The sequence below is a fragment of the Podarcis melisellensis genome, assembly GCF_964234715.1.
Source record: "Podarcis melisellensis genome assembly, chromosome: 6".
Classification (NCBI taxonomy): Eukaryota; Metazoa; Chordata; class Lepidosauria; order Squamata; family Lacertidae; genus Podarcis; species Podarcis melisellensis.
The window spans coordinates 3,786,268-3,810,430 of NC_138538.1; the positions used below are offsets into that span (position 1 = coordinate 3,786,268).

Sequence of the window (24,163 nt, forward strand, 5' to 3'; positions counted from 1 at the left end):
TTCGAACCCAGTGTCTCCCAAGTCCTCGTCTGACACACTACCACCACAGTGGTCCTCTGGTGTCTCTGCCTGGGTGGTCCTGTACATATATGCAGCCAGACATCATGCCCAAATCCTCAGCTGGATAGAGCGTGGTGCTTATAATGCCAAGGTTGCAGGTTCAATTCCCTTCTTGCATGGCAGCGGGTTGGACTAGATGACCTCAGGGTCCCCTCCAATTCTGTGATTCTAGGTAATCCCTTCTTGTTGTGAACAAATGCACAGGTTCTGTCTGGCAAGACCTGCGAAGCCTCAAACGTTTCATTATTTCCTCTTTCTTTTTGAACAGCCTCTGAACTTTGTGGCTCTGTGTGTATAATTTTTATTAAGTTTTCTATTTTACGATTTAAAACGTTCATTCAACAACCTTAAAATATCAGTGATTTCCCTTCTTCTCTTTCCATGGTTCATTTTGCGTGGCATAAATCCCTGCATATTTTACATAAACTAAACCATTCAGTATTCCATTAACACATCCATCAAAACTTGTTTACAGTGTTGAATTTATCTTAGTGCTGCCAGCGTTTTCAAGTGTACAGTTTCCCCCCATATAGCAAACATTTCCCAATCTTCTTTAAACGAATGTTCTCCTTGTTCTCTTATTCTATAAGTTATTTCTGCAAGCTGCGCATATTCCATCAGTTTAAGTTGCCATTCTTCTTTGGTTGGGACCTCGCTCGTTTTCCATTTTGGGGCTAACAAAGCACAGGCCGCAGTAGTGGCATACATAAATAACCTTTTTTGACACCTGGGAATTTCCATCTGAATTATCCCCATCAAAAAGGACTTTAGCTTTTTTTAAAAAAAGTACACACACACACACACACACACACACATATCAATTCATTATAAATTATTTCCCAATACTCTTTTACCCTTTTACAGGTCCACCGCAGATGAATTTTGTGGCTCTGGAGGCGATTGGTGAGAGCAGCCTTTATGGATGAGGCAACGAGAAAAGGTGAGGTTGTGTGTGAGAGAGATCTCTTTTCGGGGCTGCTTTCTCAAGGACCTTGTTGCTGTGGGAATGTTCAGGGTGGCAGGAGAGGATATAGAACATCCTTCCTAACGTGCGCTAGCAAGTTTCTTTAGGTAGCAGTTTACATTCCCCTTTTACATGCACAGCAGATAGCTGGTTGCAGGCTTGTGTAAGCCTCTCACTATATATTCGCGGTAAATTCCCTTTAATCCCTCTTAAAAGAATAAAGACATGACAATCTTACTAGTTTACTCACATCAGTTCACGGTTGGATCCCTGAAGGCAGACTTGGTTACAAATATCTACATGTGGATCTACCCCAGCGGTTCTCGACCTGTGGGTCCCCAGATGTTGTTGGACTACAACTCCCATCATCTCTGAGCGCTGGCCTTGCTAGCTAGGCATGATGGGAGTTGTAGTCCAACAACACCTGGGGACCCACGGGTTGAGAACCGCTGATCTAACCCCATATGGGGGAATAATCCCAGTTCTTCTGCCAGCTGAGAAGCTTGCAGGACCATTACTAGCTAAGAAGCTGGTCAAACGACGAAGGAAGTGAAAAAGAGAGAGTGTGTTGCGTGCCTTGTCCTTTTGTTACCTGGACAGGTAAGGTCACGGCCACCTGCTAGTCACATGCAAATGGAAGGATGCTCCAGCCAGGAGGAAACAGGAAGTTTTCGACTGGCTGGACCAAACATTCCCCTGCATGTCCACTCTAGGAAAACAAGGAATGTTGTACTTGACTGCTCCCAGTGGATTACATCCCACAATTGCCTCCTTTTACACCAGAATAAGAGGCACCCTCAGCCCTTTTTCCATGTTAGGACACAGCCTGCAATCCTACTGCAAGGAATGGGAACTGCAGCCCTGCCTGGCTTGACCCAACTAGCTTTAGAGTCATAGAATTGTAGAGCTGAAGGGGAACCCAGAGGTCATCTGGCTCAACCCCCCGCAGGGCAAGAATCCCAAGCAAATCTTTGCGAATGCAGGGGCCCACCAGGAGACTAGGAAAGGGCAACCTCCGCATGTCTAGTAAAGTTGCAAATGCGCTGCCTGAAACCCTGGAGAGCAGCTGCCAGCCAGTGTAGACATTACTGAGATACATGGAAGTATTGCAGAACAACAGGCAAAAGAGAAATGAAGTCCAGTTTACATCCACCGCTAGCACACTATTTTTGCAACAATTTGTTTGTTTCATAAAACTTGCATGCCGCTCGGTTGTAGAAAACCCCCCCCCCCCTCAAAGCAGCTTACCAAAAGATAAAACGATCAAGAAAAATTTACAGCGGTAGGTTGTAAACAGGTTAAGTGACATATTGCAAAATATAGATATTCCGGGGACTGGATTATTTTATTATTATGCTGTGTATTCTGTTTTTATGGCTATGCTGAGTAAATTACACTGGAACCTTGGTTCTCAAACGCTTTGGTATTTGAACATTTCGGCTCCCGAACACCGAAAAGCCAGAAGTAAGTGTTCGGTTTTCGAATATTTCTCGGGAGCCGAATGTCCGATGCGGTTGTCAGCTATCGTTTCTGGGGTGCCTGCGCCAATTGGAAGCCACGCCTTGGTTTTTGAACGTTTCGGAAGTCGAACGGACTTCTGGAACAGATCACGTTCGAGAACCAAGGTACCGCTGTATGTTCTCCATGTTGTACACTGCCCTGAGATCTTTGGATAAAGGCAGCATCTAAATTGGATAAATCATTTTGCACATGTGTGCACATAAATGCGCACTAACCCCTGCCAAAACAGCAGTTGCTCCCCATCTGGAGAGTCCCTTCCTGTCATTTTGCAAATTGTCCTTGACACCTCACTAGCGGAGAAGCCACGAACTCACCAATTCATTAAATCTCCGTTGCAATTTGCAACACCCCCTGGCTTCTGCGGGCGAGTTTGCCGCCACGACTTAGAATCATAGAATCATAGAATAGAATCATAGAGTTGGAAGAGACCACAAGGGCCATCGAGTCCAACCCCCTGCCAAGCAGGAAACACCATCAGAGCACTCCTGATATATGGTTGTCAAGCCTCTGCTTAAAGACCTCCAAAGAAGGAGACTCCACCACACTTCTTGGCAGCAAATTCCACTGTCAAACAGCTCTTACTGTCAGGAAGTTCTTCCTAATGTTGAGGTGGAATCTTCTTTCTTGTAGTTTGGATCCATTGCTCCGTGTCCGCTTCTCTGGAGCAGCAGAAAACAACCTTTCTCCCTCCTCTATGTGACATCCTTTTATATATTTGAACATGGCTATCATATCACCTGGGACGCAGGTGGCGCTGTGGGTTAAAGCCTCAGCGCCTAGGACTTGCCGATTGAAAGGTCGGCGGTTCGAATCCCTGCGGCGGGGTGCGCTCCCGCTGCTCGGTCCCAGCGCCTGCCAACCTAGCAGTTCGAAAGCACCTCCGGGTGCAAGTAGATAAATAGGGACCGCTTACCAGCGGGAAGGTAAACGGCGTTTCCGTGTGCGGCTCTGGCTCGCCAGAGCAGCGATGTCACGCTGGCCACGTGACCCGGAAGTGTGTCCGGACAGCGCTGGCCCCTGGCCTCTTAAGTGAGATGGGCGCACAACCCCAGAGTCTGTCAAGACTGGCCCGTACGGGCAGGGGTACCTTTACCTTTACCTTTATCATATCACCCCTTAACCTCCTCTTCTCCAGGCTAAACATGCCCAGCTCCCTTAGCCGTTCCTCATAAGGCATCATTTCCAGGCCTTTGACCATTTTGGTTGCCCTCCTCTGGACACGTTCCAGTTTGTCAGTGTCCTTCTTGAACTGTGGTGCCCAGAACTGGACACAGTACTCCAGGTGAGGTCTGACCAGAGCAGAATACAGTGGCACTATTACTTCCCTTGATCTAGATGCTATACTCCTATTGATGCAGCCCAGAATTGCATTGGCTTTTTTAGCTGCCGCGTCACACTTGGGCCTACCCAACCCGTTTCTCGTTCTCAGCGGAACAGCAGGCCCTGAAGCTGGCGGAAGCCATCAGCGGAGGGGACGAGGGGGCAGCCCAGGAGTGTGCCGCCTGGCTGGCCCAGCGCCGTGCCCCCGTCGTGGTGCAGCTACAGCAGGACGCCTACCCCACGCAAGACATCAGGTGACGGATTACGCCACAAAAAGGCCAGCGAATAGCTGAGAGCAATCGTCAACGGGTAGAGATGGCAGTTCCATAGAGCAGGGGCAGGGGGGATGCTTTTGGGGGGCCGTATTCACTTCCGGGCAGCCTTCCAAGGGCCGCATGGTGGGCAGGGATGGCAGCGAAACTGGGCAGAGCAACAGATGTAGTTTTTCACCTTTGTACACTCCTCTTAGGGACGCGGGTGGCGCTGTGGGTTAAACCACAGAGCCTAGGGCTTGCTGATCAGAAGGTTGGCGGTTCGAATCCCCGCCACGGGGTGAGCTCCCGTTGCTCGGTCCCAGCTCCTGCCGACCTAGCAGTTCAAAAGCACGTCAAAGTGCAAGTAGATAAATAGGTACCGCTCTGGCAGGAAGGTAAACGGCATTTCCGTGCGCTGCTCTGGTTCGCCAGAAGCGGCTTAGTCATGCTGGCCACATGACCCAGAAGCTGTACACCGGCTCCCTCGGCCAATAAAGTGAGATGAGCGCCGCAACCCCAGAGTCGTCCGTGATTGGACCTAATAGTCAGGGGTCCCTTTACCTTTTTGCACTCCTCTAGTTTCTACACACCCTTGCAAACCCTTCATTCTCTATCCATCTGGGAAGGAGGTGTGGCCTAGGAAAGGTATTGAGGGCCTGATAAAGAGGGCTGGAGGGCCAGAGCTTTCACACTCCTGCCATAGCAAAAAGCAGCATGGTTGTCTCTGGAGTTTCTGAAAGGAGGTTTCTGAAAGGAGGATTGGGCAGACACAATTTGGGGACAGGGAATAATAGATCATTTCCTTTCTTCTCCCAGGCTGTGGGTGGGCGTGGAAGATGCCCAGATGAGCACCGTCCCCATTTACCTGAAAGTCCAGCCTTGCATGACGTTGGCATCCCTCAAAGACATGGTAATGGGCTGATAAGGCCAAGGCTGCAGGTTTGAATCCCGCATGGGACACCCTGCAATGTTTATGTGACGACTATGACAAACATTGGATATCACCTGTATAATAAAATATTGGCTAACTGAAGGAGCTGCTTAAACTTTTGGATAAGTGAGAAGCATGGAAAACAACAGCACTGTTTTTGTTGAGCAGAAAAGCAAGCTTTTTAAATTTATTTATAATTTTTGTTAAATTTTGTTTTACAATTTAAAATACTCATTTTTACATCCTTAAGATATCAGTGGCTTCCCTTCTTCTCTTTCCATGATTCATTTTACATATAAATCCCTGTATATTTTACAGAAACTATCCCATTCAGTATTCCATTATTACATCCATCAAAACTTATTTACACCGTTGAATTGATCTAAATGTTGCCAGCGTTTTCAGCTATAGTTATTTCCCATGTACAGTGGAACCTCGGGTTACGTACCGTCCTCCTCACGCATGCTTCAGGTTACAAGCTCTGCTAACCCAGAAGTAGATGCTCCTGGTTGCGAACTTTGCACTGGAATGCGAGCGGAAGTTGCGCGCCAGTGGTGCAGCACGAACGGGAGGTGCCATTAGAGAAAGTGCGCTTCATGTTAAGAACGGTTTCGGGTTACAAACGGACCTCCGGAACGAATTACAGTGGTGCCTCAGGTTAAGCACCACTTTAGCTAATGGGGCCTCCTGCTGCTGCTGCGCCACCGGAGCGCGATTTCTGTTCTCATCCTGAAGCAAAGTTCTTAACCTGAGGTACTATTTCTGGATTAGTGGAGTCTGTAACCTGAAGCGTATGTAACCCGAGGTACCACTGTAAGTTCATAACTGGAGGTACCACTGTATTCAATAAATGTTTTCCAATCTTCTCTGAATGTATGTTCTTGTTCTTCTCTTATTCTATATGTTAAGTCTGCAGGCTGCACATATTCCGTCAACTTAAGTAGCCATTCTTCTTTGGTTGGAACCTCACTCGTTTTCCATTTTGGGGCTAACAAAAAACGGGCTGCAGTAGTGGCATACGTAAATAATCTTTTTTGACACCTGAGAATTTCATTCTGAATTATCCCCAACAGAAAGGACTTTTCTGTTTTTTGGGGGAAAGTACTTTCGAACATTTTTTTCAGTTCATTATGGATTAATTCCCAATACAGTGGTACCTCTGGTTGCGAATGGGATCCATTCTGGAGCCCCATTCGCAACATGAGCAGAACGCAACCCGCATCTGTGCGGGTCACGATTTGCTGCTTCTGCGCATGCGCGTGACGTCATTTTGAGCATCTGCGCATGTGTGCGCGGCGAAACCCGGAAGTAACCCTTTCTGGGACACAGCCTGAAAAGACGTAACCTCAACCGAAGATATTAAAGAGGTATGACTGTACTCTTTTTCAAGTCCACCACCTATGAAAGAACGTTCCCTCTGCCTCTTTGCATCTCCAGCACTTAATTCTGTCTTGTACATCTTAGCAAGCCTACTTGGAGTTAAATGCCATCTGTAAATCACTTTCAAGTAATTCAAAGCAAGCTTTTGAGTAGCACAGAAGTCCTCATCGGGTATACTTTTTCCTTTTTAAAAAAATAATAATAATTTTGTATTAGTTTTTTTTAAAAAATAGCATATTCAACAGTAATTAAACATACTTTTACATCTTATACAGTTTTTGTTTGACTTCCATCGATCACATCTGAAATTTTTCCAATCTATCACTTAATACACATTTCTTACTTTCACTATAACATTTAAGTCTCATAACTAATATCTCTATTCTTTCTCTACTTTGCAATGTTTCATACATTTCTCCTTACAAAACTTCTTGTAGTCCTACTAGCGTAATTTGTTCATTACAGTTGCTCTTCAAATAGCCCGTATATTTCTTCCAATCTTCTGTGAATCTCTGGTTCTGCGGGTTTCAAATCCTTCGTGTCATTTTATCTAATTCTGTGTAGTCCATTAATTTTGTCTGCTATTCTTCTTTCGTCGGAATTTCTTCTTGCTTCCATTTCTGGGCTAATGATACTCTTGCTGGGTATATTTTTCCATTTGGTTTAGCACACCTAGCTGTTCCAGACAAACCGTTTGTGACTTCCTTGATTTGCGAGGCTTTGGGGCTCTGAAATTGTCTCTTCTTCCCCTCTCACCTGGCCCAGGTGTTCCTCCACTACGGCTTTCCCCCCAGCATCCAGAAGTGGGTGATGGGGCAGAGGCTTCCGCGAGACCATGAGACTCTTCACTACCACGGCATCCAGAAGGACGGTGACGCAGTTTACCTGTACCTTCTCTCTGCCAGGGCAGCCAAGCTGAGCAAAGACGCCTTGCAGCGGGACCACGAACGCAGGCAGCTGGAAGGTGAGCAATCAGTGCGGAGAGCATCACTCTCCTGCAAGCGTGATGGGCGATGCTGGGCTGGGGCTCCTGTGTTAGGTTTCTGTTTATGCCACTGTGCAGTTTTTGGAGTCACAAGACTCTGTTTACATTCCAGACTGTTGGAAGTCTCACGGGAGACGGATGTTGATGTTACTAGTTTCCTGTTTCTTTGTCCCAATTGTTCACTGACTCTCACAGAGAGCAGGTGCATATTCTTTTCTGTCCTGCATAGTTAGAAACAAAGTAGCAATGTAGCTCATATTTCTCAGCTCCTTCTGCTGTTTTTATACTCCGCGTGATGAGGGAACGTGCCTGAAGCCTCATTAAAGGCTTAGGTCGTTAATCACCATCAGAGGATTCCTTGATGGATTCCGAAGTACGACGTGGGGGAGAGCCGATTCAGCTCGGTCGTACGCAACCTTTGACATCCTGCTAGGAGGAGGTGGTACCCTAGAAGGTGCCAGATACCAAACAGGTTCACGTGGAAGATGGAGCCAGCTTGTTTTCTGCTGCTCCAGAGAGTAGGACCCAAACCAGTGGAGTCAAACATCAAGAGAGACTGACTGAAGACTTTTCTGACAGCAAAGGGATCTGTGCCAGGACTTGGTCCTGCCAGCAGGGTGGCAAAGAGACATGCCATCATTGCCCTTCCATTGTAAAGCTTTGTATTGTGATGTTTTGAATTACAGTGATAAGGTAAAGGTAAAGGAACCCCTGAACATTAGGTCCAGTCGTGGCTGACTCTGGGGTTGCGGCGCTCATCTCGCTTTACTGGCCGAGGGAGCCGGCGTACAGCTTCCGGGTCATGTGGCCAGCATGACTAAGTCGCTTCTGGCGAACCAGAGCAGCACACGGAAACACCGTTTACCTTCCCGCTGGAGCGGTACCTATTTATCTACTTGCACTTTGATGTGCTTTTGAACTGCTAGGTTGGCAGGAGCAGGGACCCAGCAACAGGAGCTCACCCCGTTGTGGGGATTTGAACCGCCAACCATCTGATCGGCAAATCCTAGGCTCTGTGGTTTAACCCACAGCGCCACCTGTGTCCCTATTACAGTGGTACCTTGGGTTAAGTACTTAATTCGTTCCAGAGGTCCGTTCTTAACCTGAGACTGTTCTTAACCTGAAGCACCACTTTAGGTAATGGGGCCTCCTGCTGCTGCCGCGCCGCCGGAGCACGATTTCTGTTCTCATCCTGAAGCAAAGTTCTTAACCTGAGGTACTATTTCTGGTTTAGCAGAGTCTGTAACCTGAAGCGTATGTAACCCGAGGTACCACTGTATTGCTGTAAGCCGGTTTTGGGTGCAGCTCAGAAGCAGCATATAAGTAAACTCGATTGAGCAATCAGTCAATCAATCAATCAATCAATCAATCAATCACTCAATCACTCAATCAGTCAAAGCTGTTCCAGAGTGGTTTTGGTCCTGATTTTCTGGCGATGTGCTGGTCCGCACAGCTGAGCAAGACCCATGTGCGACTTTCTTCTTTGCGTAGCTGACTTCTCAAAGGGAGGAATGCCTCTTTCAGGGTAAGAAGGCAGGGGCTTCTAGTTTCTTTCAGACCTGCCAACCTGGCGTCCTCCGAACTACCTGCCCTCAACCCAGCCAGCGCACCTGCCAGGAAGGCAGCCCCAGACACCCAAAGTCTGCTCCCAGACCCACCAGGGAGGATCTCCTTGAAAATCATTTTCTTTTTTTCCTTTCTAAAATTTTTACTTAATTTTAATTAGCAAAGATCTATCATACAGGTGATAACTTATGTTGGAAATGCAAAGAAAAGGAGGGTACCTTTTTCCTTATGTGGTGGGCATGTCCTAAGGTGAAAGACTTCTGGGGGAAAATTTAGAATGAGTTGAAAAAGATGTTGAAATATACTTTTATTAAAAAACCAGAAGCCTTTCAACTTGGAATAACAGTTTTCGAATTGCCCAAGAAAGATGTTAGATTGTTTTTGTATGCCGCAACTGCAGCAAGAATCTTGTTAGCTAAATACTGGAACTTACAAGAAATTCCAACAGTGGAGGAATGGCAAATGAAGATGATGGATTTTCTGGAGCTGGCAGACCTGACCGGTAGAATCCACGAACAGAAGGAGGAGGAATACCAAGAAGAATGGAAGAAATTTAAGGACTATTTAGCAAAATATTCTAAGATAACATAATTAGCATCATTTGTGAGTACCAAATTGGCTTAGGAGTTAAATGTTTCAAATTTAATAATAACATGGATACAAGTGAATAGGATAAGAAAGAAAGATGTTAATTGACTAAGGTAAATTGATTGGAAATTAGTATTGGAAAATTGCTACAATGAGATATATGGAAACACAGCTAGAGGGATTCAAGGAAGTCATTTAACAATGGTAATAAAAATAGGATAAATGTTTGTTTGTTTGTTTTTATATAGTAATGTTTTTTCTTTTTTGTTTATGTTTGTAAGAAATTTGGAAAACCAATAAAAAAATTTGGAAAAAGAAAAGAAAATAATTTCCTTTTCCTTTTGGTCTAGAGCTAGGCATTCGCGAGGGTGTGTTGGTTCCACGGGGGACGTCAGAAGCGGCAGCCTTGACGTCAGTGGACCCCTCGGGCGCCCCGAGCCTCCAAGAGGAGAAGAGGGGCACCGCGTCACCTCTGCCCGCCGTGCCCCCACCGGTAATGGATTGCGAGGGGGCGGGCGACGCAGGTAGAGATGCTCTTTTCCCTCCGTGATGCTCCCATCCTCCTCCTTTTTCTCTCCTGCGCGGGGTGCCACCTAGGTCGGCTGGGAATGCCCAACTTGCACCTTCGTCAACAAGCCCACCAGGCCCGGCTGCGAGATGTGCTGCGCTGAGCGCCCCAAGGGATACATCCTGCCGGAAGGGTACCAGCCGGACGTGGAGGAGCTGCAGCGGTTGCAGAAGGAAGAGGAAGCCACGCGGCAGTATGAGCAGGTGACTGGCTGTTGGGAGGGCGGGGCAGCCAGGAGTGACCATGTAGATCGGGGTGTGTGTGTGTGTGCTTTGAACCTTTTTACTGACTTATTTACCTGTTGCTTTCGTCTCCCACCTTTATCTCTTGAGTGGCTCAAGGTTCTTTTTTTAAAATAATTTTTTTATTAAGTAATTCAACAAAACATATTACAATGGTTCCTTGGGTTACATACGCTTCAGGTTACAGACTCCGCTAACCCAGAAATAGTACCTCGGGTTAAGAACTTTGCTTCAGGATGAGAACAGAAATCGCACGACGGCAGCAGCGGGAGGCCCCATTAGCTAAAGTGGTGCTTCAGGTTAAGAACAGTTTCAGGTTAAGAACGGACCTCCGGAACAAATTAAGTACTTAACCCGAGGTACCACTGTATCTTAAAACATATCATCCTTAATTTCCCCCTCATTTCCCCCCTCCCTCCCATAAACACCCCTCCCTCCCTGCCCCCCCAACTTCCCTCAGTTCCAATCCCTGATTTCTCTAAAGATGCTATTCTCTGCATGTTACAGAATTGTTAAGGTAAAAGGACCCCTGACCATTAGGTCCAGTCGTGACCGATTCGAACCCTGGTCTCTCCCAGGCTTTGGCCTGACTCTCTGACAACTACGGTACCTTGCTCTCTCTAGCCTCAAGGGCCACATTCTCTTCCAGGCAACCTCCCATGAGCCACATATCGGTTTCATGCTCATTTTCTTATGAATACTTTGCGCCAGCTTACATAAACCCTTTATATGGACTAGGACCCTCGTACCTACGGGACCGCCTCTCCTGGAATGTCCCACAGAGAAATTTACGGTCTGCAAATAAAAACATCCTGAAGATCCCAGGCCACAGAGATGTTAGGCTGGCCTCAACTAGAGCCAGGGCTTTCTCGGCCGCGGCTCCAATCTGGTGGAACGCTCTGTCACAAGAGACTAGGGCTCTGTGGGACCTGACATCTTTCCGCAGGGCCTGCAAGACAGAGCTGTTCCACCAGGCCTTTGGTCAGGGCGCAGCCTGACTCCCTCCTCTGGCAATCTGCACAGAATTTTCCTTGATGGTTGCCATCAATTTGATTTTAATTAATTTTATAATGAATTATTTTAGAATGTTGGATTATTTTGATTGTTGTTAGCCGCCCTGAGCCCAGCTTCGGCTGGGGAGGGCAGGATATAAATAAAATTTATTATTATTATTATTATTAGAAATTGATGCACTAGTGGCCTATAAATGGGAGACGGCCACCTCTTGTCCACATGTGGTTCTTGGTGCAAAAGGAAGCCGCCTTAATATTTCTTATTCATGGCAGAAAATTAGCTTCATTTTTGTTTTTGTTTTTCAAAATATTTTTTATTAACAATTTCAACAAACAAAATTTCAAGTCATATCATATTCATTGTTTCCCCCCACCAACCATCAAACCCTCCCCTCCAGAGACTTCCCTCAGCCCCTCTCTCTGATTTCTCAGCACATATTATTCTCTGCATGAATAAACATACACAAATTTATTCGTTGATAACATGATAGATAATGTAAGGATATGTACAAGTTTATAACATGCAGAAAATTAGCTTTATAAAGTTCCCCCCAGGATTCTGTTACATCACTTCCAATACATTTACCATATTTATCGCTCTATAAGACGCACCAGACCACAAGACGCACCTAGTTTTTGGAGGAGGAAAACAAGAAAAAAAATATTCTGAGTCTCAGAAGCCAGAACAGCAAGAGGGATTGCTGCGCAGCGAAAGCAGCAATCCCTCTTACTGTTCTGGCTTCTGGGATAGCTGCGCAGCCTGCATTCGCTCCATAAGACGCACACACATTTCCCCTTACTTTTTAGGAGGGAAAAAGTGAGTCTTATAGAGCAAAAAATACGGTAATCTATTGCGGGCAGATCTTAAAGTCTGTCTTGTCTCTTAGCCGATCTTGCAATTCAGTTGGCACGTTCAGACACGCTCAGATTCTGAATCAGTTTTATGGATTGTCAATCTGGACATTTTGCCAAATGCACCAATCTCTCCAATGTTTCTCTGTCTCTCTCTCTCTCTTTTTATGTAGGCTAAGGAGCAGAAGAAACAGAAAAACTACCAGCGGCTGCTGCAGCTGGATGGGCAGAGTTTGGTGCCATCGGACGAGGCCCTGGAGTGCCCCATCTGCTTCTTGGCCCTGCAGCCCGGCGAAGGGGTGACCTTGCGGGAATGCTTGCATTCCTTCTGCAAGTAAGTAAGCAATCCAGTAATAATAATAATAATTTATTACTTATACCCCACCCATCAGGCTGGGTTTCCCCAGCCACACTAAGCGGCTTCCGACAGAATATTAAAAACCCGATAAAACATCAAACATGAAAAACTTCCCTAAACAGGGCTGCCTTCAGATGTCTTCTAAACACCAGATAGTTGTTTATTTCCTTGACATATGACGGCCGGCGCCACCACCGAGAAAGCCCTGTGCCTGGTTCCATGTAACCTTGCTTCTCGCAGGGAGGGAACCACCAGAAGGCCCTCGGAGCTGGACCTCAGTGTCTGGGCAGAACGATGGAGGTGGAGACACTCCTTCAGATACACTGGACCGAGGCTGTTTAGGGCTTTAAAGGTCAGCACCAACCCTTTGAATTGTGCTCAGAATGCGCTGGGAGCCAATGCAGGTCTTTCAGGACTGGTGTTATGTGGTCTCGGCAGCCGCTCCCAGTCACCAGTCTAGCTGCCGCATTCTGGATTAGTTGCAGTTTCCGGGTCACCTTCAAAGCTGGGATGGAACGGCTTCCCTAAGAAGAGGAGAATAAATGGGAATTTTCCCCAAGTGGAGAGAAGTGAAGAGTAGAGTCCCCTATCCCCTACGGATCTGTATTCGAACCTGGACTCTTCGTCAAACGATCTCTGGGTGGTTCATAAGATAAAAACATGGGATAAAAGCACAAATAAATTGTGAAAGCAAGCAATGAAACAATAACTCCCACAAAACATTTAAAAGGGCATTGAGTGCTCTCCCCAGGGAAGTGCAGCTGGTACATTCATTATACACCTTTAGGTGCCAGGCAAAAATGTACTTCTGTAGCCAAGCTTTTGGCTGATTGATATCCAATGCCCTTTTAAAATGTGTTTTTTTTTTGGGGGGGGTTATTGGGTTATTCTTGCTTTTTTATTACAGTCATAACTTGGGTTACAGACGCTTTGGGTTGCGCACTGCGCCGAACCCGAAAGTACCGGAACGGGTTACTTGCGGGTTTCTGCGTTCGTGCATGTGCAGAAGCACTAAATCACAACCTGCACGTGCGCAGATGCAGCGCTGTGGGTTGCGAACGCTGCGGGTTGTGAACGTGCCTCCTGCACAGATCACATTCGCAACCCGAGCGTCCATTGTATTATTTTTATGTATTTTGTGGGGTTTTTTGTATTGTGATTTTATGTTGAGCGCTGATAATAACAATGTCAATGTTTTTGCCTGGCACCTAAAATCTAAATAGTGAAGGTGCCAGTCAAGCCTCCCTGGGGAGAGCATTCCACAGATGGGGAGCCACTGCAGAGAAGGCCCTGTTCCCGTGTTGCCACCCTTGGGACCTCTTGTGGAGGAGGTGCACAAATAAGAGCCTCAGATGATGATCTTAGGGTCATATGGGGAGAGGCGGCCCTTGAGATATTGCGGTCCTGAGCCGTTTAAGGCTTTGTAGCTCAAACCCAGCGCTTTGAATTGGGCCTGGAAACTCATTGCCAACCAGTGCAGTTGAGCCAGAATGGATGCAATATGCACAAACCTCCTTGTCCCATTGAGTAGCCTGGCTGCTGAATTCTGCACCGGCCGATGTTTCCGAACCTCTAATTCCCATGTGACGTGTGTGTCCCCTTCACCCCCCCCCCAATAATTTCTCCCTCCAGGGACTGCTTGAGAGGAACCATCCTCAACAGCCAGGAGCCCGAAGTGCGCTGCCCCTACATTGATGAGAAATACTCCTGCCCGGGGCAGTTGCTGGAACGGGAGGTCAAAGCGGTAGGCCTGTTAAAATGTCTGTTTTGTACACACACACACAGGATGTGGGTGGCGCTGTGGGTTAAACCACAGAGCCTAGGACTTGCTGATCAGAAGGTCGGCGGTTCGAATCCCCGCGACAGAGTGAGCTCCCGTTGCTCGGTCCCTGCTCCTGCCAACCTAGCAGTTCGAAAGCACATCAAAGTGCAAGTAGATAAATAGGTACCGCTCCAGCGGGAAGGAAAACAGCGTTTCTGTGCGCTGCTCTGGTTTGCCAGAAGCGGCTTAGTCATGCTGGCCACATGACCCGGAAGCTGTACACCGGCTCTCTCGGCCGCAACCCCAGAGTCGGCCACAACTGGACCTGATGGTCAGGGGTCCCTTTACCTTATACACACACACACCGGATTTCCTGCAAGGAGCTCAGGATAGTGTATGTGTTTCTTTCCGTCCCTCTCCCCAATTTTATCCTCACAACAACCTTTTGAGGTAGGCTAGGTTGACAGTGAGAGAGTGACTGGTCTCTCTAATGTTCACCAAATGAGCTTCATGGGGAGGGGCGCTGAACTCCTTGGTTCAACACTCCTAACCCAGTGTGCCACATGGATGCTCTCACAAATTGTTTCTGGCTGATTATCATAGAATCAAAGAATTGTCAAGTTGGAAGGGACTCTGAGGGTCATCTATTCCAATCCCCTGCAATGCAGGAATCATCATAATATAATAATAATTTATTATTGATACCCCGCCCATCTGGCTGGGTTTCCCCAGCCACTCTGGGCGGCTTCCAACAGAATATTAAAAACACAATAAAACAACAAACATTGAATAGGGTTGCCTTCAGATTTATTCTAAAAGTCAGATAGTTGTTTATTTCCTTGACATCTGATGGGAGGGCGTTCCGCAGGGCTGGTGCCACCACCAAGAAGGCCCTCTGCCTGGTTCCCTGTAACCTCATTTCTCAGCACCGTGCTCTAACCAACTGAACTACATATCAGATTGATTGATGCCCCATTTAGAGCTTGCAACATTCTTGATTTTGGAATGTTGTATTATTTTATTGTTGTTAGCCGCCCTGAGCCCGGCTTCGGCTGGGGAGGGTGGGATATAAATAAAAATTTATTATTATTATTAACCCTGCTATCTAAGCTCGGCAGCTCTTGCAAAATCCTGGGTTCCACGGGTAACATTATTCTCACTCAATACTTGCGGAGGCAGATCCCCTGACTTAAAACAGCATGATTAGGCAGCTGGGGCAATTTGCTTCCCCTTTGAGGGTCTCCTCTGATGTTGTTTTTCCCATTTGATCTCCAGCTCCTGAGCAAAGACGAGTACCAGCGTTTCTTGGACCTGGGAGTCTCGGTTGCCGAAAACCGCAGCCGCTCCAGCTACCACTGCAAAACCACGGACTGCCGGGGCTGGTGCTTCTACGAGGATGACGTGAACGAGTTCCCGTGCCCTGTGTGTGAGAGGGTGAACTGCCTGCTTTGCCAGGTGAGATGTTGGTTACGCTAGAAATTTAGCTTGCGGGCGGGGAAGGGAAGACCGTTCCACAGCTGGGAGATGGCAAACGTGGTTGGAGCTCAGGATCGGTGGGCTGGATCCTGCCTTTGGCTGTCCCTTGCTGGTGGAAGGCTAGTCACCTGATGTCATGATGACATCAGGTGACAACTTCAGAGGGGCCAATCAGCCAAGCTCTTTTGAAGGTGTGCTGTCGGTGTCAATCAGCTGTCAATCTCCTTATTGTTTTAGTCTTCCTGTTTCCCCCCTTTACAAGTTTGCTATCTTTACCTCCCCCCTCCCAGGCAGCCTCCTTTATGTCTAGCATCCCTTATCTCTCTCCTGATCGGCAAACGATCAGCAGCTTTGTTTCAACACCCACTTCCCTCTTTCAAAAAAAAAAAAAGCCCTATCTGCTTCGGCCTCAGAGACCACGCATTCGCGCCATAAGACGCACAGACATTTCCCCTTACTTTTTAGGAAGAAAAAAGTGTGTCTTATGGAGCGAGAAATATGGTAATCTTCAGTGCTGAAGAGCCAAGTGGTCCCCGGATGAATATTGATACTTGGGGTAGAATATTCAGATAAGACCCTTCCTAGAACAAAAATACTGAGACGCGGGTGGCGCTGTGGGTTAAACCACAGAGCCTAGGACTTGCTGATCAGAAGGTCGGCGGTTCGAATCCCCGTGATGGGGTTAGCGCCCGTTGCTCGGTCCCTGCTCCTGCCAAATTAGCAGTTCGAAAGCACGTCAAAGTGCAAGTAGATAAATAGGTACCACTCCGGTGGGAAGGTAAATGGCATTTCCGTGCGCTTCTCTGGTTTCACCAGAAGTGGCTTAGTCATGCTGGCCACATGACCCGGAAGCTGTATGTCGGCTCCCTCAGCCAATAAAGCGAGATGAGCGCCACAACCCTAGAGTCGTCCGTGACTGGACCTGATGGTCAGGGGTCCCTTTACCTTTAGAATAAAAATAGAACAATCAACCATTTCCTGCTCATTGGTGGTATCCGGAATCTGCCATTTTCAGCAGATGCCTAGGTCAGCTTGATAAGAAGCTACTGAGTACATGACATCATTCCTGGGGCACCCTACAAGTGTTTGCAAACCATCTGGGGGAAGGAGACAGGAGGTCAGGATCCCAACCACATGTCTCATCTGCAGGCTATTCACGAAAACATGAACTGCAAGGAGTATCAGGATGATCTCCAGATCCGAGCACAGAATGACCAGGCTGCGCAGCAGACCACACAGATGTTGCTGGTGAGAAATGGTGGCTGAGGGGCTTTGAAAGGGGGAGGGAGAGGGTTATCCCCCAAGTTCAGGCCCACACAGTATATTAGCAGTCCTCCGCCCCCCGGTTCATGAAGTAGCTGGGAAAGAGAGCTGTTAGCTTGTTCATTTTACCTGCAAAAAATGTTGGCAGCTCCAACTTTAAGGAAAAAAACAGCAGGGTGGTAAACAGCGCAAAGTCAGCAATGAAAAATTCACGAAATGCATGCAAAAATGTATCATGAATCTTAAAATACGGTGAGATTAATTGGAAGTCAGTTTTAAATTTATTATCTATAAGTTTTATAATTGTGTTCAGTATCAGGAGCGTATACAGTGGTACCTCGGGTTAAGTACTTAATTCATTCCGGAGGTCCGTTCTTAACCTGAAACTGTTCTTAACCTGAAGCACCACTTTAGCTAATGGGTCCTCCTGCTGCCGCCGGAGCACGATTTCTGTTCTCATCCTGAAGCACTATTTCTGGGTTAGCGGAGTCTGTAACCTGAAGCGTCTGTAACCTGAAGTGTATGTAACCCGAGGTACCACTGTATGATGATAATTATATTAATCTTCTTGTATCTTATGGTGTGGTTGTTTGTTTGATTTTTCCGTTATTTGTTTGTTTGATTGATTGTATGTTTGTTTACTTGTATGTACATTTGTTTTCTCATAAATGTATTTATTTTATACACACACACACACACACACACACATATATATATGCATGTATGTATGTATATAACACGAATCAGTAGATCAGCTTGATGTATTCATGTATTCATAAGATTTCCTACCCACCCAGGATGGGTTCCAACAGTAGAATATACAATTCCAACCTCCCCCCCCCGATAAAACCATTGCAGTTATCAAACATTCAAAACCGTTCAAAATGGAAGAGAGCAGTGAATTCAGCAAAAGAGGTGGCTCTCACAAACCCCCTCAGTTGTGAAAGGGCAAAGTAAAGAGCGTGGCTTCACTGTATGGCAAAAGCTGTGCAGGGGCTCAGGGTGCCTCTGTGGGGAGGGAGTTCCACGACTTAGGGGCTGCTGCAGAGAAGGCTCTGTCCCAGCCTGTCCCTTCTGAGAGGGGCCGGGTGACCAAGAGAGCCCCCCCACCCCCCACGTAGCTTAACACCTGAGAAGTCTGTAGTGATGGAGACACCTTTGGTTATTTGGGGGGCAAAGTTGCTCAGGGCCTTAAAAACATGAGCTCCTTGAATTGGGCCCGGACATCAAGACGATTCCATCACCCTTCAGGGCAGGGAAAGCCTGGTGATCTGGTTTGCACATGCATGCTGATCCCAGCTGATTTGCAGCATGCACATATCGTTTTGGAAGAGTTTGGGGATTTCTATGCCCCACGGAGAGCCTCAAGGTCCATAAATAGCAACACCCTAGAGGTCCCAGAGCCCTAAGGAAGTCAGACTAGCCTCAACCAGAGCCAGGGCCTTTTCAACACTGGCCCCGGCCTGGTGGAACACTCTGCCTCATGAGACCAGGGCCCTGCGGGATCTGATTTCTTTCCGCAGGGCCTGTAAGACAGAGTTGTCCCGCCTGGCCTTTGGCTTGGAATCAACTTGATCCCCTTCCCCTCTTTCCTTTTTCCTTTCTCCTTCTGTGATGGAACTCCTACCTGGGGACTTCCCTGGCTTTTTTCTGGCCCAATCTGGATGGTTGGCCTTGGTGAAGACTTGACGTTTCCATCCCCCAAAAAGTTTTTGATTTGAGTTCCTACTGAAATGAGGCTGCATTTTAATGTTGTGTTTTAATCTTGTTGTTAAGTTGTAGTTCAATCAATTGTTTTTATATCGGGTGTTAGCAGCCCTGAGCCCGGTCTTGGCTGGGGAGGGCTGGTTATAAATAAAATTTATTATTATTATTATTATTTCTAGACCCATCCATGCAACAACCACCCACCCTGGGAGTGTGAATAGTCCAGTTCTGGCACAGTCTGCACCATGCAGTCACCTGCCATCACCCCCTTGCCCCTGTCCCTGCCCTCTCTGTTGGAAGAGGCAAACCTAAACATGCTTTCTCTTTCAGAACATGGTTCAGAAAGGGGAGGCCATGCACTGCCCCACATGCAAGATTATCGTGCAGAAGAAAGACGGCTGTGACTGGATCCGATGCACTGTCTGCCACACGGAGATCTGCTGGGTGACTAAAGGGCCGCGGTGGGGGCCTGCGGTATGTGTTGATCAAGCGCGTGGCAGAGAGCGGATTCTCTTCTAACGGTGTGTGGTGGGCTCTGGGGTCCTTTAAGACCCCCAACACATTCACGGATTTGGCTTTGAAAGATTCCATCCGCTTGGATGGGCATGGGCTGTGCGACAGCAGGAACCTCAACTGCAATCGTTGTCAACCTTTGCGCGTGCCGGCTGGGGCTGATGGGAGTTGTACTCCAAAACACCTGGACTACAACATCTGGTTGTTTAGGTGCTGAGGACCGTGGTGAGGACTTGCAGGCTGCAAGAGCAGAGTTGAAGGTGTTGCAACAGATAAGCTCTTCCCAAGAAACTGGTTGACTGTTGAAGCTTAATATTAATAATAATTACAGTGGACGCTCAGGTTGCAAGCGTGATCCATGCGGGATGCACGTTCGCAACCCGCACCATTCGCAACCTGCGTCTGTGCATCTGTGCACACGCAGGTTGCGATTCGGCGCTTATACGCAAAGCGCGATTTAGCACTTCTGCGCATGCGCGACCGCCAAAACCCGGAAGTAACCCGTTCCAGTACTTCCAGATTTCGGCAGTCCGCAACCCAAAAAAACGCAACCTGAATCGTCTGTAACCTGAGGTATGACTTTATTATTATTATTATTATTATTATTATTATTATTATTATTATTATTATTTCAACCTGCCCATCTGGCTGGGTTTCCCCAGCCACTCTTGGTGGCTTCCAACAGAAAGTTAAAAACAAATTACAACATCAGTCATTAAAAACTTCCCTAAACAGGGCTGCCTTCAGATGTCTTCTAAAAGTCTGATAGTTGTTTATTTCCTTGACATCTGATGGGAGGGCGTTCCACAGGGTGGGAGCCACTACTGAGAAGGCCCTCTGCCTGGTTCCCTGTAACCTCACTTCTCGCAATGAGGGAACCGCCAGAAGGCCCTCAGCACTGGACCTCAGTGTCTGGGCAGAACGGTGGGAGTGGAGACGCTCCTTCAGGTATACTGGGCCGAGGCCATTTAGGGCTTTAAAGGTCATCACCAACCCTTTGAATTGTGCTCGGAAACGTACTGGCAGCCAATGTAGGTCTTTCAAGGCTGGTGTTATGTGGTCTCGGCGGCCGCTTCAATCCAAGCTTTGTAAGAATGTAAGACAAATTCTACTGGATCGGACAAAAAGTCCAGCCTAGTCCAGCATCTAGTACCCACAGTGGCCAACCAGATGCCTTCAAGAAGTTACTGCCTTGCGTGGGAGTTAGGCTAGGTGACATACTTTCAGAAGGTAAAAATTTCCAAGAGCAGCTTATGTGCTTTATAATCATATATGGGTTTACCACACTAAATGTTGCCCAGTCTCAAAAACAATAGCAAATCTGAATTCCTCAAACCCAAAAAACATATTTTGCACTGAAGTTATTTGCAATCATTTAAGTTTCATTCCTGAAATGGCATGCCCTAATTCTGTAGTTCTCTGTCTTTTCGGTTTTTGAAGTTGTGTGGCTTGATTGTGCAGGTGTGGGAAAGCCGAGATGGGAAACTTCCAGTTAATGAGAGGAGAGGGCTGGCGATGGCCCAGGGCTGTTCCACAGCCCTGATGTTGCAGACCAAGAATCCTGTCCAGCCACCCTAGCCCAAGGGATGCAATCAGGTGTCTTTTGAGAGAACTGTGTGGCTGGGAACGGCTTCTGGTCTTGCGTACGATGAGGCCTGCTGTGTTCACCTTTGAACCAAAGGACTGTTGGAACTGCTCTGGCGTGCAAAACTGTTGCATGAAGCATATCCAAAATATCAAGATGTCCAAGCCCCTTGCAGTGCAGGAATAGCAGAAGTCTCTGCATCCCAATGTGCTCTACTGAGCTAGGCCCCTTCATTCCTTCTCTCCTACTTTCCCTGACCCAAATAAGAGAATCCAGATGGAAAACTAGGGGGGGAAATTCCAATTTTTTATTGATTTTCCAATTAAAAAAACAAAACATAAATCATTACCTTATTTAAACCAATCTTAGTATCATTGTTAAGTGACTTCCTCGTATCCCCCTGGTTGAATTTCAATATATATCTTTTTAAACGATTTTCCAAAACCAATCTTCTCTTAAAATTAACTTAATCACTTAACCTCTTTCTTTCTATCCAATTCTGCATTTAAACATATTAATTCATCACATTCCATATTTAAATCCTAAGCCTATCTGGTATTTGCAAGCTTTCCAATTTAAATTATCTTCACATATTTAGCTAAGTAGCCTTTAAATTTCCTCCATTCCTCCCGATAGTCCTCCTCCTTCTGGTCACGGACTCTTCCAGTCAAGTCGGCTAGCTCCGAAAAGGAAAACTAGAATATTGACTACAGGGTGACAATGCACAAATAAGTAGGGTGGGTTTTTTTAACTTCGAAGGAAGCAATTTCCCACATAATCGCGTGAAGGAGAATTTCGAAAGTAGCAATCCTACAGGAGGTTTCCTCCCATTTCTCCCCATTTTCCTGTCTGGCAATTTCCTGACCCGCTTTGTTTTTGGACCCTGACCTTTCCTGTGCAGGAAGACCTACATTGTCCTTGCACTCTCATCAGGACCCTCCCATCGCTTCCTCCGTCTCCAGCCCTGTGAGATAATCTCTTCCTTATGTACCCGCCGTCTGCCCACTGTTTCAATGCTTTCTGTCTCCTCCTCCTTCCCCCGCAGGGTTCTGGCGATACCAGCGGGGGCTGCCGCTGCAAGCTGAACGGAGCCCCCTGCCACCCCAACTGTCAGAACTGCCATTAAACAAGAGGGGGGGAGAACTCTGAACTTCTGGAAGAAGAGGCTGTCTCGCTTCAGGGGAATGGAAGTCCGGAGCGAACGTCAAGCTGAGCTCTGGGACAGCCTGGGCTTTTGGAGTGGCTCTGGCACAGCGAAGTTCAAGACTCACAGGCTCAGCTCATGCGCCATAGAGAAGACGACTTGCTTCCCATATATGTGGGGCTGGGCAAAAGGATTGAGTGGAAATGCTGGTCTCTTACTGGGTTTGAGGGCAGGCTGGACTTCTTACTGTAGTCCTCGTGCAGACAGGCTTCTTGCAATGTCCGTGGAGAGATGCTGTTTTTGCTCCTTTCTCTACAACCAGTTTTTCCTGCTTCCCTTCCCTATGGCAGCATTGCATTCTGCGTCCTTCCAAGGCTGTAGGAGCAGAGGCTGTTCTTGCCAAGCTGCAGGTGCTTAGCTAAGCTCTGACCCCTATCCCAGATGGGGCGTTGCCCTATGGGGCATTAGAACCAGGCTTGTCGGCACTGAGTTCCACTACAAAATATGCTGGGTTTTGTGTACAATTTTTACTTGATTTGCCCTAATAAAAGTTATTTATAAACCTGTCGCTGCGTTTTCCCCCCGCAGGTAGTTGAACTGCAATAGTAACTTGTATTGCTCAGGACCGGGTTAGTGAGGCTTTGTTTCTGGGGTTTAGCAGTCCAGTGTCCCCAGATTCCTTCAGCCTAACTTAGTTCACAGGCTTGATAAAAGCGTAAAATGGATTATCATCCATCCTGGGGGCACAGAATTAAGGCAGGTGCAGAATTAAAAAAGAAGGCGGCTGGATTGATTTCAAACACAAAGGGTTTTCTTTTTGCTCCGGGTTTGGGGAATTGGAGTATTTCCTTTCTCTTTCTTTTGCTTTCATTGTGGGAAGGAAGAACTGCTTCCATAAAATTAAGAAACTGCTAGGAGATAAGGTGTTAAAATGCACCCACCAGTCAACCTTGTCTTGCTGTTGGGCATTTGCTGATTCCCAGCCATGTAAATGTTTGGTCTGGGGCAATTTAAAAACCTTTGACTGCAAACCTGGAAAGAAAAGCTGAAGTGCTCCCATCAGCGCTGTTCTAAAACAGCTATTTTTGAAAGACCACCTTTGTGTGGGCAGATGATCACATTCCAGATCTTTCTCTCCTGCCTTAACAGCTCTGAAGAACCTTTTGCTCGCTGCCCAGGCTTCCTCTTTAGCCTTGCTCAGCCTCCTCCTGGCTGGAGAGATTGCCCAAGGCTTTTCTAGAGGAAAAGCCTGCAAGAACCGCACTTGGGGGCTTTTCCTGCCTGCCTCCCCCTCCCCTGCATTCGCTCCATAGGACGCACAGACTTTTCCCCTTAGTTTTTAAGATGGAAAAACTGCGTCCTATGGTGCGAAAAATACGGTAATTCTTAAACATCATGTGAGTCAGACAAGCAATGGATCCCGCTGACTGACGGTGGAGTATTTAAGGCATCTGACCGGCTGCTGCTAAGAAAGGGGTAGCAGACTTTTTAAAAAGCAGGCCTGCCTCCAGGCAGAGATTGTTCAAAGCAGCTGCTTCTTGGGGCAGCCTTATTATACATCGCAGGGTCAACCCCATGAAAAGCAGATGACTTGTTCCGTCACATGCAGAAGCCGTTTCAAGCAAGCTCATTTGGAGAACGCCGCCTGTGGGATCAGGCCAAAGGGGACTCCCCTAATTCAGCATCGTGTTCTTGTGGTGGCCAAACAGATGCATAAAGGAAGCTCAGAGGGGACAACAGTGCTCTCCCCAGGAACTGGTATTACATACCAGAGGGTAAAGGTAAAGGGACCCCCGACCATTAGGTCCAGTTGTGGCCGACTCTGGGGTTGCGGCGCTCATCTTGCTTTATTGGCTGAGGGAGCCGGCATACAGCTTCCGGGTCATGTGGCCAGAATGACTAAGCCGCTTCTGGCGAACCAGAGCAGCGCACGGAAACGCTGTTTACCTTCCCGCTGGAGCGGTACCTATTTATCTACTTGCACTTGACGTGCTTTCGGACTGCTAGGTTGGCAGGAGCAGGGACCGAGCAACGGGAGCTCACCCCGTCGCGGGGATTTGAACCGCCGACCTTCTGATCGGCAAGTCTTAGGCTCTGTGGTTTAACCCACA

General features: G+C 47.3%; 1 protein-coding gene across 4 annotated transcripts in view; it reads left to right on the top strand.

Annotated features, from left to right (window-relative positions):
- Window positions 1-22,614, top strand: part of RBCK1 (RANBP2-type and C3HC4-type zinc finger containing 1) — a 29,376-nt gene extending 6,762 nt beyond the window's left edge. For 2 of the 4 annotated variants that reach the window (XM_081916990.1, XM_081916991.1), the window contains exons 2-13: window positions 925-1,005; window positions 3,929-4,119; window positions 4,936-5,029; window positions 7,196-7,394; window positions 9,920-10,062; window positions 10,167-10,340; window positions 12,418-12,578; window positions 14,235-14,346; window positions 15,640-15,819; window positions 16,990-17,088; window positions 19,141-19,284; window positions 21,954-22,614. In XM_081916990.1, coding sequence (XP_081773116.1) covers window positions 979-1,005; window positions 3,929-4,119; window positions 4,936-5,029; window positions 7,196-7,394; window positions 9,920-10,062; window positions 10,167-10,340; window positions 12,418-12,578; window positions 14,235-14,346; window positions 15,640-15,819; window positions 16,990-17,088; window positions 19,141-19,284; window positions 21,954-22,034 — 1,605 coding nt within the window. In that variant the 5' untranslated portion in view covers window positions 925-978 and the 3' untranslated portion in view covers window positions 22,035-22,614. The remainder of the gene's footprint in view (window positions 1-924; window positions 1,006-3,928; window positions 4,120-4,935; window positions 5,030-7,195; window positions 7,395-9,919; window positions 10,063-10,166; window positions 10,341-12,417; window positions 12,579-14,234; window positions 14,347-15,639; window positions 15,820-16,989; window positions 17,089-19,140; window positions 19,285-21,953) is intronic. The other 2 variants (XM_081916992.1, XM_081916993.1) reach the window with 1 other exon arrangement.
- Window positions 22,615-24,163: the final 1,549 nt, after the last annotated feature.